This window comes from Crotalus tigris, unplaced genomic scaffold, assembly GCF_016545835.1.
Source record: "Crotalus tigris isolate CLP2741 ecotype Arizona unplaced genomic scaffold, ASM1654583v1 scf7180000017551.9496454, whole genome shotgun sequence".
Taxonomy (NCBI): Eukaryota; Metazoa; Chordata; class Lepidosauria; order Squamata; family Viperidae; genus Crotalus; species Crotalus tigris.
The window spans coordinates 375134-395560 of NW_024096469.1; the positions used below are offsets into that span (position 1 = coordinate 375134).

The 20427-nt window shown below is 40.2% G+C and overlaps 1 protein-coding gene across 1 annotated transcript in view; it reads right to left on the minus strand.

Annotated features, from left to right (window-relative positions):
* Positions 1-319: 319 nt before the first annotated feature.
* Positions 320-20427, minus strand: part of PXDC1 (PX domain containing 1) — a 28635-nt gene continuing 8527 nt past the window's right edge. The window contains exons 2-5 of the mRNA XM_039342654.1: positions 9845-9936; positions 6215-6332; positions 5196-5307; positions 320-2175 (exon numbers count right to left, since the gene is read on the minus strand). Of these exons, the coding sequence (XP_039198588.1) occupies positions 2058-2175; positions 5196-5307; positions 6215-6332; positions 9845-9936 (440 nt within the window). The 3' untranslated portion in view covers positions 320-2057. The remainder of the gene's footprint in view (positions 2176-5195; positions 5308-6214; positions 6333-9844; positions 9937-20427) is intronic.

Genomic DNA, 20427 nt, shown 5'->3' on the forward strand with positions numbered 1-20427 from the left:
TGGCCCTGGCCCAGGCTGGCTGGGAGCCAATGTACAATTTTGTGGTGGCCATCTATGCTGAAACGCATTCAGTCTTAGCTTCACAAGGCTGTCTAGAAACATTGAGCCCCTGCTGCGTCGGCCTTGCCCCCTGGGTGCATGCTGGGGAGGTGTCACCCTTTGTGAGGAATGAAGAAATGGACCATGCCTTGGCGCTTGCCCCGGTTCCACCCCCTTCTGCCAGAGACCTTCAGATCTGTCACACTCCTGCCCAGGCCCCCACAGGCACCCTTGATGTGAACAATGTAAAGCTGTCCATGCCCACCCAGTAGGCCACACCCACTCCATCCACACCCATCCAGTAGGCCGCACCCACCCAGGGCATACCCACCCAGCCCCCTGAGGGCAACTGCAATGCTGATGCGACCCTCAATGAAATTGAGTTTGACACCCTGACCTATGCTATTATTATAGGAAAAGGAGTTCTTGTTCAATTATCACACAAGATGCTGTTAGTTTCCCACTGAAGCGATACCTATTTATCTACTCACATTTGCATGCTTTCAGACTACTAGGAGCTGGGGCAAGAACAGGCGCCCACCCTGTCATACAGCATTTGTTTCCAGCTGACAAGCCCAGTGTCTTAACTGCTTAGCACTACATGATGTCTACTGTACATGACCGCAGATACTGTCTTTGGACAGTATTGGCTCAATGGCCTTGAAACAGAGTTGAGCAACGACTTTACCTTTATCTTATCACACAAGATAAGCTGGGGAGGAAGGTTGGTGCTTAAGCAGAACAGTGGGGTAACTTTTAAATAATGATAACTGTAATACTGTAAGCTTATTGCTGAGTGAGTGGTATGAACAACAGCTTGCATTCCTATTATTAGTGAAAGAAGATATTCTCTCCTTTCACAAATACTCGGGTTTTGCCATTGTAAAATCACCTAATGCAAGATCAGATTTTTCTCTGGGTTGAAGCGCATACTGCGCATGCTCAGCGATGTGCCAAAGAAAGCAATATTTTTGTGGCACGTAATTCATAACATTAAAACTATTCGGTAACATGAATCCACTCCACCAAACTGAACTCCACTCCGTGTTCCTTTGTTGTTATTTATATTTAAGGGGGGAGTGCTGAAAATTACTCACTGTGGAAATCGTACTTTTGGCAAGTTACTTGTTCTAGTCCATGGAAAGTTAAGTGACAGGAAGAAACGTACCCCACCTGTGTAAACATTAATACTGAGAATTGCGAAGTGTTCCTATTGTGGAACCAAAAAAAAAAAAAAAAAAATCGTGGAGAATTCTTGGGGGTGGGGGGAACCAAAAGTTTAGATAGACCATTTAAAACTCATCAGCACTTCCCTTTCTCTTTAAGCTACAATTTGCTTATTTGCTCTTTTGTTTCATTATTATTATTTATTTCAGGAGAAAATGATAGTTGCTCAGAGGATTAAAATCCTTGGTTTCAAATTAAGCTAAACTAAGCAGTCAATTCATGAGCTTATTTCTTGTAGGCACACATTACATAAGGCTTCACTTACTCTGGAATACTCCCTGTAAACTAACTATTGGATGTTTCTTGCAAGCTGTCATGAGAAATGAAAAAAAAAAAATCCTCTAGTGTCTGATCATAATGAATCTTTCAATTAAAAAAAGGTTCAAAATGTTGGGTGGGATTAGAGACAGCTTGATAGAGAAGGAACATGAAGTTTCTTTGCAAGTAGCACTGTAAATATTGGTAACGCTGATGTTTTGTTTCCTTTTTGGTATCATCAAAGTTTTATCAGTGTGTGAAAAACACTGCATCACTTATTCTTTGAACCAACTTAGCACTTGATGTCCTTGTTTTATTCTTTTTGGCCATATTCAAAAAAAAAAACCTTTGTCCATTAGAGGAGAAAAGCATTCTTGCAAGTTGGCCCAGGGAGCCACTGTGAAGAATCAGCTTCAAGGTTTACATTTGTAGGAATCCTTTTCGGTCTTGCATCCTAAACTTGTAGTAGGCATAATCAGTGCAAAGCTATGGGGCAGTTGCCTGATGTCAGCCAGGAAGTCTGCTTGACAGTCTTAGTCCAAAATATCCGTTTCAAATGGAACCAGATGATAGTATGACAAGTTGGTGACATAAGCTGTTGGATCATCAGTGTCCTGCAACTCGGAGGTAAATTCACTAACATTTTCGAACCTAAAAATAGATAAAACAAAGAACCGTCATTCATACCAGGACATACAATAGAGACACAAAAAAAGATACTGGTTGGTCTATATTTGCTATGTTGTAACACCATCAAGCTAATAGCCAGAGGTGGATACTATATATAAGTCATTAGCCCAGCCAGAATTTGGGGGATCCACCTGACTGATCAAATTTAGCTATCATTCCACATGGGCACAAGCCATAATTTTGCAATCTGCAAGAGTTTCTTCAAATGACACAATTGATGAATCACAAAGAAATATTCTACTCTGAGTACATACATTTTAATGTATAGATCATTGTGACAAGGGTTTTATCTGTAAGACAGGAGGCTCCATTTTATTATGAACTTGAGTGAAGAAGGAAAGAAGTTAGCTAGAAAGCATTTGAGCAATGAATGATATAACTGAAGCCCAGATGTTCCCATTTCACTCTAATAACCTTATGACAGCTGCTTTAAAGGCCTTTATGCTTGGCAGAATGCGATGAAATTTGTAACTTTTTTTTAATCTTTGAAAATAAGGATGACATTTCTTTGATCACTGACTTTTGCAGCACTGAAATAGAAACACGAATTTATCCAAATACAGAGCTTCTTGATAATGGTATACCAGCCACACTAACATCTTGGTTAACTTGTTCTGAATGATCAAGTAACAGTCTTGCAAATGCCCAGGTTGATATCAGAAACTGGTTACAACATAGCTTGTTGACTTGGACCTGCAACAGTGGCCCCTCCGCAACCAGTTTCTCAGGAAACCTTGATATTTTTTTTTAACATGGGTTGTTGTATTTTTATAAAATATTACTTTAAATATTTTCCAAATAAAAACATGTCAGAACATATAGGACTGAAAACTGGCCTCTATTTCAATCCTGGACAACTGAGGTTTATACTGTAGGATATAAATTTGTGTGTTCTGCCCAAATCTTTTTAATGCTTTCCACAAGGTTCATGAATTTTAGGTATGTTGTTTACTGGATAATGATTCATTTGCACATTTTTTGACTCACAATACTTATTATGAACTGATCTCATAACCTGAATGTTATTTACGAGTGGATCATTTCAAACTATCATAACTGCAGCAACAATGCACTATGATGAAAGCACGAAGGGGAGACACTGCCCCCTACTGAATAAAAAACATCTCTTTCTGAAGGACTCCTGTTAAGTTTATCTGCTTCCTCTTTAATTAAAATCCAAATGATAGTTATCATTTCCCAAGTTTGAAAGTTTATCCGTGCGGAGAAATATAGTCAGTCTTTAGAATCCTGTCTTTAGAAGTACTTTTGCACAGAAGTTGAAATGGCATTATTATAGTTTGGGATATGTAAAATGATTGCACAAATTGACGCAGGAGCTGTTGAAATAACAACATATATACACACAGGTACACAGATTCGTGAGCCTAGTACCAAGCCACATAAGATACCTAACATAAAGTTGACCTTTAGTAACATGCTTTGTGATTAGTATTTTTTTCTTATTCTGCCACCCTGTTCAAGACTCGATTTTTTACACTCCAAATATTTAAACTCTTGTAAAATTCTGGCAGTGACACATTCATCACCTGCAACCATAGAATTTCCCAGGACTCCTCTGTGATACAACTCTGACTGTCATTGTGCTATCCACAAAGATTGTATTGGCAGATCTAGCTGCTAACTTATAAACCCAGCTCCTGGCATGATAAACATAATCTAGAACAGGGGTCTTCAAACTTGGCAACTTTAAGACTTGTGGACTTCAACTCCCAGAATTCCTCAGCCAGCCAGGTTGAAGACCCCTGATCTAGAAGCAGAAAAGAAAATAACTACAGGAACTGCAGCTCCAATTCTGCATTGGCGATACAATCTCTAATTTCCATGCACAGAAGCCTGGCGGTGGGTCGGGAAGGAAAAGCCAATTCACCTCCGCTTTTAAAACAAGCAAAACTAGTGCAATATTTAATGCAGAGCAACCGAGGCGGGGGAAAAAAGCATAACTCAGAAATATCTTTGGAGAAAAAAGGGGGGAAAAAGTCGCGAAATGGAGGCTTGTAAGGGTGGAAGGAGGGCTCACTGATACAGGTAGTCCTCACCTTACAATCACAATCAAGCCCAAGATTTATGCTGAGGAGCAAGACATTTTGCGATTTTCCTTGCCACAGTTCTTAAGCAAACTGCTGCGGTCGTTAAGTCGGTAACACGGTTGTTAAGTGAGTCTGGCTTACCCCATTGACTTTCCTCCTCAGAAAGCCGCAAAAAGGGATCATGTGATCCCGGGACCCCGGGACTGTCGTAAATATGAATCCATTGCCAAATGTCTGAACTTTGATCATATCTCTATAGGGACACTGCAAACTCGTAAGTGTGAAAAACAGTCATAAGTCACTTTTTTTCAGCGCCGTTGAACTTTGAATTGTGAGTGAACTGTTGTAAGTCGGGGACTACCTGTATTCAAAGACTACTTTGAGCTTAATTGGATGAGCTCCCCGAGTCATGTTAATGGAAAAGGACAGGGGGCTTAGGATGTATCTGAGCTGCATTAAATGCATGGGCCTCTGATCCTATTTGGACCACAATACAAGGCAGTGGCGATACACAATCTTCCCCCTCCCTAACAGAAGTTCAATAGTTTGTGTTGAGTCCTCGAGTCAACGGCGAATGAATAGAGCACATTCTGTAATTCCAACAGCCTTTTATTTCAGTAGTTCTCTCTCCGACACAGCTCTGAGGCTCTCAGGCCTCTCTGTCTCCTTTAAAAGAATCCCCGGGCAAAAAAGTAACATTCTGGCGTGCTCCCGTGCCTCGCGCATGCGCGCGAAGCCGGTGCCACTCAGTCTGGTCCCGGGCAGCCTGCAACTGCCCGGAACCATTGCAACGTCCCGAGCCTGCCTTTGCAGGCTCAGGACACAACAGTTTGTTTCTCAATTACGCTCAATGTGGGGTGGGGGGAGAAAAAAAGAGGAGGTGGTTTCATATCTAGAGGTGAGGATATATATCAAGGGATCATGATTACTTACAAGTGTTCTGCTGAATCAGCATCCAAGTGCCTTTCTTTGCCGTTTGGTATACTGTGATCAATAACTATCGTTTCGGTATTAGCTAAACAAAATCCATTAGAACGCATGATTTCTGAAGAAAAAGAAGAGAGAAAGGGAAACAGTACAAACAATGAACCAATTCTTAAAAGGTACGTGCTTAAAGGTAAGTGTAAGTATCGTATTGTAGGGAATTTACAGGATCTCTTGGATCGCGATTAAAATGATCAAGAAATCATTTTAATCATTTTAATCCAATTTCCTGATGCTGACTCAAAAATAAGTTCTATTGATATAGAACTACAGCTTAACATCCAAGGAAGACAACAATAATGTGGACTTTCTTTCCATTTTTTTTTAAAAAAACATAACCCTTGAAAATATAATCATAATACAGGCACTCTTTAATGAAGGATGAAGGAGAGAGAAGAAGCTATATAGTTTGATGGCAAGCAGCACTGGAGCTTCAAACTGGGAGATCGACATTAACGAAATGTAACATCATTTCAGCTTCCAAGATGTTTATATGTGTAGTTTAGTTTTTTTTATATATCTTAACAACAGATCTCAATAATTAAGGCTGTAGTGGTAAAAGAATGTTCAGAGAGGGAACAAGTCTAACTTCAGTTGGTTCGCCTAATGAATAATCCAAAGTCTATTCTGCGGATTCTCAATCTTCTTTTTTATGCAGATCACTACCTCGCCATCAAAAGCTTTTGCAGACAAAAACTTAATACAGCAGTTACTAACATCCCATAATGTCTATAGGAAGCCAAAAAGAAAGATAAATTGATTGGGGGGGGGGGAATGTAAGCATAAAAGCAGTTAAATTTTGTAAGATTGTAAAACCTCATGAGATTGAATAATTTTGTAAGACTGACTATAAAAAAATACCATCAAGTATCCTATCCCCCACCAATTCACACTGAGTATATATTGAGATGAATCACAACTGATTAATTATTACCTAATGCAGCTTTAAGCAAACCACTAAACCTTACCAGATATTTTAACTGGACTCTGGAAGCTTGGTTGTATTTTATGGACGTTGTCATTTTTTAATACTTGATCTAAAGGAGACCTTTCGAAAAAGGTGAGGACAACTTCGGATCTGGAATACTGAAATAAAATTAACAAAGACAATTATAATCATGGGAGGAAATAACACTTGAGGCATACTTTATGGGCCAAACTAGAAGCCCTTAGTTCAATCCTTAGCACTTGGCAGGTAGGATCAAGAAAAATTTCTGGCTGGATACCCTATAAGTTGCCAACCAACTTTCTCAGTCTTGATGCCATTCCCTACTAGCTGGGAACTCTGCCAGTTCTAGTTCCAACAGATCTACAGATTGTGGAAGTTTGAAGTGGATAATGAGTTTGACAGAAAGTGGACCATCTATAGATCTGCACACTGTACCATATGGGACAACTATACAGTATACAGTAAGCTATTGATGTGGCTTTTCGATTATTCTTACTTTTGGCAGAAAACAAACAAAAAAGATACTCAAGTGTTTATTTAGGTTTTACCCATATAGAATACATACACTCATAATCCATATAGAATACATACACTCATAAACCACAAACAGCCAAGAATATTAAAATTCTTAACCAACCCACAGTGCAGACATCTTTTCCTGATTACCCCAATATGGCCTTTGGATATCTCCTTAAAAAGTGTGATACTTGGCCTCTCCTTAAGGGAAGACTGCCTGCCTCTCAGCTATATATAACCTAATGGTCTGGTCTTTTTATCAGGAGGACTTTCAACCTCAGCAAATACTTTACAAGTTATCCTTGTTTAATGATCACTAGTTCAGCAACTGTTTGAATTTATAACAGCACTGAATGAGTGATAATTAGTCTCTAAACCTACAGCCTGCTACAGCGTCTTCACAATCATGTGGTTCCAGCTCGGGTGCTTGGCAACTGGCAGGCATTTACAATGTTTGCAGCATCCTAAGGTCACAAGACTGCGATTCGTAAATTTCCTTACCGGTTTACCACAAGCAAAATCAATGGCGAAATCAGCAGGAAGCCAGAAGTCATAGTCACATGAGGTCTTTGCTTAAGGAACTGTGCAGTCCTTGCTTAATGATTGCAACTGGCACTGCTAGAACTGCTCTTGCAGGGTTTTTCAACTCATGACCACATCACTTAACAACAGTTTCTGGTTCCAATTAGCATGGTTATGTCAGGATTACCTGCATTAGATCACGCCTTACACGCATAGCAACCCCAATTCTTTAAAATAACATAAGAAATATAAACCCTGAAAAACGCATGCAATATTTCTCTAACTGGCTCATAATACACTTTCTTTTTTCTAGTAGTTCATGTACTAAAAAATATCTCGTATTCCAGGAATTTATTCCTTCTAGTTTACAGCTGCATGGGATATTCATTCTCAGGAGTAGTGCCTAGTCCACTTGTGCTAAAAAAAAAAAAAAAAAAAAAAAGCACAAAAAGGCAGTTGTAAAAAAAAAAAGTTAGGCTGATACAATTCAATAGCCAAGGCAAGGGAAATAAGTTGGGAAAGAGAGGCCTTAAGGCACACTGATTCCCAAGAAGAGGAGTAACATTTGCATTTCCCCAAATCAACTACAACATCTTAGGAAGTGCTCGATTCTAAAGCCCTTAGAGCAGGGGTCTTCAAACTTGGCCCTTTTATGACTTGTGGACTTCAACTCCCAGAATTCCTCAGCCAGCGTGCCTGGCTGAGGAATTCTGGGAGTTGAAGTCCACAAGTCATAAAAGGGCAAAGTTTGAAGACCTCTGCCTTAGAGATACAACAGGGAGTGGCTTCTCTTCTCCTCAAGACTAGGGTGTTAGCTGGCCTTCATATGGAAAGCTGGAAACATCTCATGATGTTCCTTGGCCCTGCCTCTTTGCTCTGAGGAACGGGGGGGGGCATGTTTGTTGGAACTGGTCCTCTGTGGACCTTCTGGGATGGGAGAGAATGAGAATTGCATGTGTAGCTATGAGGTGGGAGAAGGGCAAGTCAGTCCTGTAGGGATAAAGCAGAAAAGAGAAAAAAAGGAGGGGGGGGGGAGAGAGAAGGGCTGGATACCAATATATCCAGTTGAGGAAGAATTGGGCAACTGTTGTCCTCTAGAATGGATGATGATCCTATTTATCTTTTCCTAAGAGTAAATCCCATGGAACCGCTTGTTTTCTAATTTAGACAACAAATCTGTGCCCATCACAGATATTAATCATTTTAGCAGTAATTAACTATTGCACTCTTTTCCTCATTCTGGATGAAAAAAAATCCTCAAATGTTACCCTAAACAAAAATGCTTCTGCTATAAGCATCTCTACATCTCTCATAGGACAAATGTAAATGGGATGCTCAAGGCTATGATTCAATCAAAGCTTCCTTGGAGAAACTTCATTAAACTCAAAGACACTCAATGTCCAACTCTATTACATTGAATGAATTGCTCACAGCTTCACTTTCTAATATTTCTCATACATGCAGGGTAGGTTTTGGAGGTAGGATGTCAAAATACGCAGGAAGGGAAGTTTATCTCTCTCGGTCTGGCCCCCACACCAATAAATGGAATGAATGGGGTTTTCTCTGTAATTATCCTTGTTTAGAGGGCAATTCTTCCAAAATTATCCATAGAATTCAATGGATAAGCAAGTGAAAAGTAGAACCGGGATGTGCAGCTTGGCCCTTACTTCAAAACAGATGTTTTATACAACACAAACTAGGATCTCTTGTGTACCTTCAATTCAAAGGGATGAAGTGAAGTGATATAGCTCATGAAAAATAAAGCGCCTTAATACTGCAGCTAAAGCATTTGCTCTACCTCAATCGCTTCACTCTGATGGAAATGGCTTCTCTGAAAGTGTAAAAGGATGCAGAAAGAGAGTAAGGGAGTTACTGGAAGGCAGCTGTTCTCCTATGACAGGGGTAGGCAACCTTGGCTCTTTTATGATTTGTGGACTTCAACTCCCAGAATTCCTGAACCAGCCATGCTGGCTCAGGAATTCTGGAAGTTGAAGTCCACGAGTCATAAAAGAGCCACAGTTGCCTATCCCTGGACTATGACATCTAGAAATGGGGCATCTGTCTGCTTTGTAAGGCTGTATGAAGAGCCGTTCATCTCTCATGTGGTGAGGAAGTAGAACTGAATCCTCTAGCCACACAGTTTGAGGCTATAGGCTAGAAAGCTGTGCTAGAGAAATCATTTCACTTTGTTTGCTTTGTGATATTTTCATCCCTGGAAAGACACACAAAGGGAAGATGCCAACCGAGGGTCCTTCAGGAAGATATGAAGGAAGACAGAGAAGAAGATCAAGATGTAAAAGTCTTCTGAGAGAAAAGATTTGAGATCTCCATCCTTCTGCCACAAGGTCTCAGCATGTTTCCTATAATAACCCATAAGGCCCATTTTAAGGTTTACATTACAGTTTTAGCATTAGCCTGCAACCCTGGCTAAAATGCAGCCATTTGTGGCTCTCTTCCCACCATGATTGGATAATTCTTAAGACTAACTTAGCAGACATTTTAAAATTTCTTCACTGCTTTGTCCATGTCTCCCAGGTAACAAAAAACAAACAATTGAAAAAATTAACATTGACTAAAGTTTCACTGAAGTTTGGGCATTTCCCCTACTTACCTTCCAAGGCATATTTATAATATTCTTGAGGAGTTTCTCTACCTCATTCAGCCTGGCTTCTATATCATGAGACTCTTTAATTGTAATTAAGCCTAGGAAAAAAAGAAAAAAAAATATTTAAAGAAGTTTTCTGAGGGAAAGCTACATTTTATTCTTAATTATACACATTCCAACCTGTATTTTATATTCTCAATATATGGGAATATAACTTCAGTGTGTAAGAATGAATGAGATAAAATAATCCCAATTTGCACATATAGCAGACATGTGAATAACAAAACTTACCCATATGCTTTAATCCATTGCCAAATCCACCATTGCTCCTAACAATAAAAGCTTAGAACAGAAAACACCTTTAGGTTTTTAATGCTGTCTTATCTTATACCTTGTAAATATGAATATAAGTCACATCATAGGCCAGAATATTTATCTCTGTTTTAAAAAGCAGCAAGAAGGAGAATTTAAAACTATCTGAAGCCTGAGCTTTATAGACTATAATATCACAAATAATTAATTGATTCTGAAGGTTAATCTTTTCTAGATGTTCATCTGGATCTCCCTTGGTTATACTTTCACCTTGAGTGAAAAGGCCTCCCTCTGTAAATCTCCAGGGCCAATATACCAGTAGAAAAGAATAATTTAACACTTTCCATCAGCATGGATCCCCAAAATATGCACACCTGTATTGCATGCTTTCATTAATGAATGATTGTATGGAAAGCACATTGCCTCCTCCTTGTTAATGAGGAACCAAATGAGTTAGACACCCTGTCCCTTACTGCAACTGACTACCAAACTGTTATATCCGAACAAGCTCAATCTTAACAACCTACTTTTTGTTCTTTGGTTTCCTTGTGCCTGACATCTGAGCAGAAGGCAGCACTGGGCTGACCCGGAATTATCTCACAGGCTAAGTCGGTTGAGTCTGGCTGGTGCTTCTTGGACAGGAGACTACCAAGAAATACCAGAATTGTAGGCCAGAATGGTAAGTTGAAAGAAAAAAAGACAACGGCAAGCCCATTTCCATATTCTCATCCGAAAAGCAACACAAATGTGTTGTGTCAAGGAGTCAGGACTGAGTTTATGAAAACTTTGCACTTATATTTGTCAGTTCAATTCATTTCCATTCCTTTCCCAGAAGTAAGAGGAATGGTTGTGCAGCAATTAATTAGTTTTAGTTTGATTCTATAGCATCTAACATGGTGCACAATCATGGCAGAATCAGTCTTCTCCATTCTGGTTCTATCTCTGTCTTGGTATCTCCCCACGTTTCTTGCTTCTACCTTATTTTAATGTGGCAAAGTGAAAATGGGTATGGGAGGGGACAAAAAAAGCTAGTCTAGAAAACCTTAAAGCCTGGAAATCAGATCTACTAAATCAGTGGTTCTCAACCTGTGGGTTGGGACCCCATTTGGGGTCAAACAACCATTTCACGGGGGTCGCCAAACAACGCAGTCCGCCATTTTTTCCCCCTTTTCCTTAGCTGGGCTACTCCCTTTTATTCTATTGGCTTTTGAAAGCCAATAGAATAGACTCTCTTGAATAGAGTCTAATTCTATTGGCTTTCAAAAGCCAATAGGAATTGTCCAGGCTGTCTCTGCCCTGCTGAGCCCGCCAAAAGTCCCATTCTGCAAACGGTGCTGCACCAGTTGAGTAGTCCTCGACTTACGACCGGTTGAGTAGTCCTCGACTTACGACCGGTTGGGGGGGGTCGCGGCATTAAAAAGGTTGAGAACCACTGTACTAAATTCATGCTTCATTGCCGTTATTTGTGGAAGTTTTCCATATTGACAGGTAATGTGCTGAAGAATGAGGACAGCAAAGCCAAAAGAACAATCACCTTACCTTTTTACATGTGGCACAAACACAAATCAGGACATCATTATTAGTGGTGACTTTGAACAAATGCAATAGAAGCAGAATAGGAATTGGAAAGCGAGTAACAGGTTTTATACCAACAGTGATTGGACTGATTCCGTGATAGCGCTATGGTGGGGAAAGCCCATATTCTCACTGCCACAGTGTTATTATTTATTATTATTAAATTTATTGGCCATCTATCTCACCCTTTTAGAAAATCTCTGAACGTGAGGTCTTTCCACTGCAATTTGGTCAGTATCCAATAGAGGGAGCCAAACCTCCACACATTGCTACTTCTAAACTCTATGGGACCTATTTGAACACAGTAATTTCATTCTGTTAAATTCAGCTATTTTGTCCAATTACATGTGCTCACATGTCTGGGTAAATTACACAGACTGAGAGACCTAAACTAGTAGACCATCTCTTAGTTAAGCGCCTCTCCACTTAACTGATGTGCATTCAGCAGAGAAGCAACCATTCTAGCAATGCAAGATACCTTTTGAAGACTGACTCTTCAATAAAAATTATCAAGGAGATATGATATGAGAGGACAGTCCTGCACAGAGAAACCTAATTGTTTAGCAAATACTAGGGAGCATTTTATCTCATTTGACAGTGCAAACAAAAGCGTAGGGGAGTTTATGCTATGGAGAGGCATTGAATCCCAAAGCAGTTTGAAACAGGCTTAAGGATCTCGGTATCAGAGATAAATCCAACATAAATCTTCCACTTAGCCAGATTGCCTGATGAATTTGGATCCGCATGGGTTGATTTTATCTTGAGCCATATTTAGTTACTTGAGATATTGATGGAAATATGAAGGATTTCTCATTAAACCATCCGTCCTGCTTGCTATTATCTCCAGCTATTTATTAGGGTAACTGATATGAAAGATATCCATCGATGGAGTTCACTCATAATTTTTAGGAAGCATAAAGCAGTCAGCCTTTTGCCAAAGTGAACTCTGACACCGAGCCTGGAAGAAATAATTTTTTAAAAAAATTTATCCACAGATGTATATAATCCCAGAGGAGAAATTCCAAGACTTCTCATTGCTCCATAAAAATAGGCAAAATAATTTGTTTTAGCCCCAGGTCTTGATTTCTGAAGACCTGGGGCTAAACAAAATAAAAATAGTGGTGGGGAATTTTAATGGTTAGGGGCTGCACTTAATATTGAGGGGGGGGGGCAAGAAATGCCTTGATGACACTCTCTATATTAACAACTCTCTCTATATTAATAATCACTCTTTCCCTGCTCTTTCTTTATTATGGAAAGGCATGTTTGAGTTTGTTGGCTTGACCCTTCGCTTTCCCTTTAGCACTTCAAGTGTATACAGGTAGTCCTTGATGTACGGCTCCAATCAAGCCCCAAATTCTTGTTGCTAAGTGAAACATTTGTTAAGCGAATTTTTGCCCCATTTTACAACTTTCCATGCCATAGTTGCTAAATGAATCACGGCAGTTCTTAAATTAGAAACGCGGTTGTTAAATGAATCTGTAATGGTGACTAAATGAACTGATGGAAGTCAAGGGCTACCTGTAGTGAAATGCTGTTTTGCTGAGCAAGTGTGTACACGTGATTCAGAATTATTCTATTCTTCTGAATATTCCTGAGGCTGAAAATGTAATTTATATCTAATATATAAACGCTAGCAGCCAAACAAAGTCCGTTTGCAGGTGCTTATTTAGTTCCTTCCTAATCATTCAACAAGGAAAGAAAAGCTGCATTTCCTATTTTTGTTTTGTTTTTGGCATCTGGCCAGGAAAAATATTAACTTTGAAGATGAATTTTTAAACACTGGGATGGATACAGATAGCTCAATATTCCTGTCTGCAAGGAGAGCTTTATTCATGGACAGCACAGACTTACAAAGTGTTTATTTTTTTTAAATAACTCCTTAATGACCTGCCTGGAATTAATTTAATCAGTCAGAATGTTCTCCTGCCCTGTGGAGGAGGTAATTGGTAAAAGAATTGAAAATGCAGGGCCAGTATTTTTCCTACATTCTTCCTAATTTAAAGCATCTCCACTTCCAAGCAAATTGCTGCTCAATGTTCAAAAAAGACTAGAGTGCAAAAATTGGGGAAGCCATCATAAAGTAGCAAAGAGTCCTGCATTTTTTGTTGTTGTTGTTGCCTCTGGTTTTTCTACCTAAGAACTAGCTCTGAATCCCACTGTTTCCCACGACCAAAACAACTGAAATGATTTTATTTCTGCTGAAACATGGAATAGGCAAATCAGTTAATTTTCTATATTCTTTTTTTGTAATCTACATTATCAATTATCTATATCCTTTTTAATCAGGATACAAGCACGATCCTTTTGCCTGGTGGATCTATCAATAACCTTCAGTACCACTGATTACGCATCCTTCTGGATCACCTCCCCTAAGGGTTAGAAACTGGGGGCACTATTTTACAATAGTTCTGCTTCTCTCAGGTGTAAAATTCCAGTCAATAGTTGTGGGGAAAAGTTACTATGTTTCTCCACCCTGGGTTAAATGAGAGATAGGACAGCAGTCTTGACACAATTAGACAAAAAAGCTAATACAATCCTTGGTTGTATAAACAGAGGCATAGAATTAGGATCACGCGAAGTAGTAGTACCTCTTTATAAAGCCTTAGTAAGGCCACATCTGGAATACTGCAACCAATTTTGGTCACCATACTGCAAAAAAGATGTTGAGACTTTGGAAAAAGTTCAGAGAAGACCAACTAAGATGATCAAAGGCCTGGAGACTAAAACATATGAAGAACAGCTGCAGGACTTGTGTTTGGCAAGTCTAAAGAAAATAAGAAATAGGGGTGACATGATAGCAGTTTTCCAGTATTTGAGGGGCTACCGCAAAGAAGAGGGGGGTCAAATTATTTTCCAAAACACCAGAGGGCTTGACAAGAAACAAAAGTTGGAAACTAATCAAAGAGAGAAGCAGCCTGGAATTAAGGAGAAACTTCCTGACAGTGAGGACAATCAACCAGTGGAACAACTTGCCTTCAGAAATTGTGGACACTCCGTCACTGAAGCTTTTAAAGAAAAGACTAGACAGTCACTTATCTGAGATGGCATAGGTCAGTGGTGGCGAACCTATGGCACACGTGCCAGAGGTGGCACTCAGAGCCCTCTCTGTAGGCACACGCGCCATGTCCTAGAGACGGCAACCGTCCCTCTTCAACCAGCCGCCCACTAACTGGCCGAGGTCCCACATGGCCCGATTCATCCCAGCAACCATGCGCTCGCTGGCCTCTGTGTGCAGGGGGTGATGGTGTCAGGCAGCAGCTGCCCCGGTCCTGCCTCACCTTTCCCTGTGACAATGGCACCCCCGCCCTGCCTTGCCTCACCCCGCAGGACGAGCCTCCTGCCCACCGCCCCACCTGCCAGAGACCCCCTGGATCTCCCCCAACCCTGCCCGGCCCCCATAGACATCCCTTCTCACGAGCAACATTGAGGTGATCACACCCACATTGGCCACTCCCACCCAATCTGCCATGACTACCACAGCCACGCCCATCCAATGGGCCACACCCACCTGGCACCTGGCGATAAATAAGTGGGTTTTGGGTTGCAGTTTGGGCACTCCATCTCTAAAAGGTTCGTCATCACTGGCATAGGTTCTCCTACTATTCTATTCTATTCTATTCTATCCTATCCTATCCTATCCTATCCATTCTACTTTGAGGCTATCAAGTTCCTTATGAGAAAATAACTGTTCAGGCCCAATCCAAGCAAACTGGAGTGCCTATTGGCCCAAAAGCCTCCTGATGCACCAGCAAATTCCAACTTTGGTGCAAGACAAGCTTCAGCTTCTCCTGAAAAGCAGGCCCACCTTCTAGGGATAGTTCTGGATTCACAGAGGTGGAAGCCATGGCAGCTGGTGCATCACTACATCCTGGATCAGGGGCATTCACTGTCATTCACATCCTTGTCAACTTTTGGTTTGTGTTATCACAACTTAGCTCTACATAGTTGCCCTTGAAGACCTTTCTAAAACTGATATCCAGCTGCCATTTATTAATGGGTCAATTTCAGTTCTTGTCAGATACCATCTATATTATGGGTAGAGGTCAGTTTCCAGGAACATATATGTACATAATGTATATAAACCATTAGCTTTCTATCCTGTATTTCTTTCCATCATTTCCTCCTCCAGTTTTTCCCCTATAAAAATGTGGCTTTCAGCTTTGCTTCTTTATTTGCAATATATTAACTTTTTTTTTAATGCTGCTTGAGACAGTTTAAATTCTATGTACATCTATTCAGGCTAGAATTGCTTGATCCCAGTTCTGAAATGGCTTCTTTTGCTTTTTTTGAATCGCATTTCCTAAGAATGGCTTTTCTTTTTTACATGTCTATTATGCTGCTGGAGGAATTTTACATATTAATCCTGCAATTAGGGACTAGGACTGAACCCCATTTAGTCTCTAAAAAGAATCTCTCTCTCTCTCTCTCTCTCTCTCTCTCTTTTAACTATCAACTTGAGAGAGCCCGGTCTCCATTAGGAGGAAATCACCAGTGGCCCATCTATTGCCAGATCATTGGTGCATTTCACGAACCTTTGTTTTAAGTAACAGTAAAGGCTCCCTTGATTTGAGTTGACCCTTGTTAACCATATGGGCAAATCCAGGTAGTTCTCTTGGGAAGTCTGGAAGTAGTTTGCCACAGCCTTTTGGTATTTTTTGGGAAGACCCAACCTACTTGTAACCCTGGAATTTTTCAATCGTCTCCAGTCCAAAATTATTTAGCTGTTCTGCTCTGCAATCATTTTCTTTATTTACAGTATTGTTAGTGAATACCTCCTCTTTTTATCTTTGTTCATCTATTTTCTAAGCTGTTGTGATCCTTTATATCAGGGGTCTTCAAACTTGGCCCTTTTATGACTTGTGGACTTCAACTCCCAGAATTCCTCAGCCAGGCAAGCTGGCTGAAGAATTCTGGGAGTTGAAGTCCACAAGTCATAAAAGGGCCAAGTTTGAAGACTTCTGCTTTATATGTTGATGTGGACTATTCCCAGTAAACACACACAAGGATGGTCTATATCAGTGATGGCGAAACTTTTAGAGGCCAAGTGCCCAAACTGCAACCCAAAACCCACTTATGCATCGTCAAGTGCCAGGTGGGTGTGGCCCATTGGCTGGGTGTGGCCCATTGGGTGGGTGTGGCCCATTGGGTGGGCATGGCTGCAGTGGTAACGGCAGACTAGGTGGGACTAAAAAGTTCAAGCAATCAATTCCAACTTTACAAGAACTTTTTTTTTCCCACGAGAAGTTGAAATTGACTGATTGAACCTTTTTTTTTTGTTATTGCACACGTGGCGGAGGCCTAAAGCGAAAAAGTTTTATAAAACCCAGCTGAAGGCCTAGTACTGGGGCGACGACGCACGTGTCCACAGAGAGGGCTCTGAGTGCCGCCTCTGGCACCCGTGCCATAGGTTCGCCAACACTGGTTTATATTATAATATGTTTTGTTTCATCTTTCCTTTTTTGGTGGTGATCTGGTCCTTCCTTCTTCAGCATCAATTGGCAGCCAGGGAAACCCGTGGAAGGTCAAAAAAAAAAAAGTCACCTATATCCATGCAATTAGAGCTCTGAGCGCATAGCCGACCGCCACTAAATTCACTTTTTCAACCACTCTCCAAAGACACTCCAGACCCTATCAGTGCATAAGTCTGATGAACAACCACACAGACAATATAGCTTTTTAAAAAATAAAATAAAATCCTGAAACTCCCCAAAATGGCTTCATTGAAATTTGGCAGCAAAACAGAAAAAATAGGTGTCATAGTTATTCATGAATTTTCCCTATTTTACTTTAAACCTCACCCTCCACTTGCCTTCAAATCCTTTTTTTTTAATTGGAAAGAAACAGAACCAAACGACTGGGGACACAGACTATGAAAAACTGTATGAATTTTTCAAGATGCTATTGGATTGGATGTTTCCTAAAACTGGGTTTTATTTTTGTTTTTAGAAATATTTATTAATTTCGACACTGGAACTTCACTAAGCATGCATACACAGAAAAACCTCATTAGGATTAATGCCACAACCTTTGGACCAAACAGCAAATGGAGTGCATTCTAAAACTAACCACAAGTTTTCCTGAAATAGATTAGTATGATCGCTGACAATTTCCTCTCTCTTTAAACACCATCTGAAAAATGTAGTGCATCCTGCCACTTACTCATAATCTGACAAACATCTGTTCCTCTACACAGAGTATGCTTATTCTTAAAAGTGCTGTTAACAAAATGCCATTTATCTCCCTGCTATGAAAAAAAAACAACCGATCAGCAACCTTATTTTGTGGAATTGTGATGACTGCATCTATGTTGAGTGTTTTGAGCAGAATTTTATGTAATGTTGTCCTGAGTGGCTGGCTTGAGAAACAGCAAACTGAAGCCAATGTAAAAATTCTGTAGCATTAATTGTTCTGATGTAATAATTAAATTACTCATAAATATGCATAATGTGTAGGACTGTCTTTATGGGCTGTGGAAAACACCTCTCTTGCTTTACATTACAATTACTATGGTAACCAGAAACATGTCTGGGCACTTTGCCCTGCGATTGAAATAGGCTGCATTCCCAAAATATATTTTAACTATTAGAAATGTTTTTCTGTGCAAAGATACAACAAAGTGGGTTTTGTTGATTACCTCAAGGGATGCCGCCCGATACCATTTTAGATTAGATATCATTGTATCCATGCCAGCAACATGCTGTGATATCTCATACAAGCTCACCTTACTGGAGCAAGGACAATGGTTATATCTAATCAGAAGGACACCCAAAAAGTCCTCTGGTTGAATTTGGCTATAGGTAGCCCTTGACCTATGACTATTTGTTCAGCAACTGTTTGAAGCACTGAATGGATTGTGGTTAAGACAGGTCCTTGGATTTCCGACTGACCTAACACCTCCACAGTTATGTGATTGTGATCTGGGCACTTGGCAAACAGGTTTGTACTTATGGCCAGTTACAGTGTCCTGTGATCACATGATCACCATTTGCAACCTTTTCTGCCAATTTCCCCAAAAAGTCAATGGGGAAGACAGCAGAAAAGATTGTAAGCTTCTTGGGTATGTCTCCACCATCCATGCGCCCCCCAAATCCTATGTTACCAGCTATTGGCAAACTCTTGTACACACTCTCCAACCCATGCTACACCTCTCACACCCACCCTTGCAAACCCTCCCTGACCCCCTCACCCTCCCTGAACCACCCCACACCCCTAAGCATCCCCTCACTTCCTCTCCTACCTGGCAGGTTCCACTATCAGCCTGGAGCTTGCAACTTCCTGCCAGCTTCCCCACTGACTTGGTCACTTAACAACTGCAGGGTTTGATTAACAGTAATTGGGATGGCAGGGATTTCTGTTACCAAGCAATGTGATCAGTCCAATTGCCATTGTAAATCAAGAACTACTTATAAAGAGCTGTCTAATGCAGTTTACTGCCATCTAGTGGTCATCTGGATGTTTGCAGACCATGTATGATAACAATATCTTAAGATTCAGTTTTCACTCAGATGCCACTAAGGCAGTGTTTCTCAATCTTGACAATTTTAAGGCATGTGGACTTCAACTCCCAGAATTCCACAGCCAGCATTGCGGTCCATTGCTGGCTGTGGAATTCTGGGAGTTGAAGTCCACATGCCTTAAAATTGTCAAGGTTGAGAAACACTGCACTAAGGAAAGGCATAACTGGGCAACAAACAGTCTTTTGTTGTTTGGGGAATAATAATATAAAGCCTATGTATTTACTTTATATAAACATCAGCTATGCAAAAGAATGAAGAAAAGAAAAGCCTTTCCTCTCCATTCAGGCATCTGGTTATACAATATATAATCAATTGAATCTAGTCTTAGTAATACATGTGTGGATTAATTGAAACTTACGGGGCTTAAATTGGTTCTGATTGCCTTAACTACCACTGATTGCCATGGATTTATTCTAAATACTGCTATGTTTGCAGAGGTAAGTACAGTAAAGTTATTATTGACAGAGAGCAGTATTTGCACTGGTACTTTATGATATAGAAGTAAATTAGCTATTTCCAAAGACAGTAGTTGCTGTTGCTATGCTGTAGCAATAAAGATTAGTTTCACAATAGATAAATTGCATTAACTGTGACACATTTTATTGTGCCAATGTCAAGAGTCTATTAAAAAAAGCCCTGCCTGGTAAACAAGGGATCTGACTCTTTAATTATCTGACTGAAAGTAAGTTTTTAGCTCTATTGTTCTCCTGAAATTGCTGCTGTTTTTAATGGTGGGGGGTTGAACATCGTGAGGCACAGTATACAGAATCAAAAGCTTGTTTGCATTTTGGGTAAAAATCAGCAACTTTCATGCATTTTGATGAAATCTTGCTGTTGGGCTGCAAATATTCTAGCCATTCCTAGAATCCAGACTTTATTTGCCAAGTTGATGTGTTTTTAAGGAATACAAGTAGCCATAATTTAGCGACTACAATTGGGATCAGCAATTCGGTCATTAAGCAAAGTGGTCACTAAGGAAAACATCATGATTTTACAATTTTACTTCAGCTTTCTGTTGCTTTATAGTCCTCTGAAGATTGTAAATGTGAAGACTAGTCCCAAAGTTACTTTTTCATCCCTGGGCAACTGTAAATGTTCACTAAATGAATCAGTTCATAAAAGAGGACTGCCTGTAAGCTAACTGCAACCAAGCTAGCCTTACAAATAAAAAGTTACTACTCC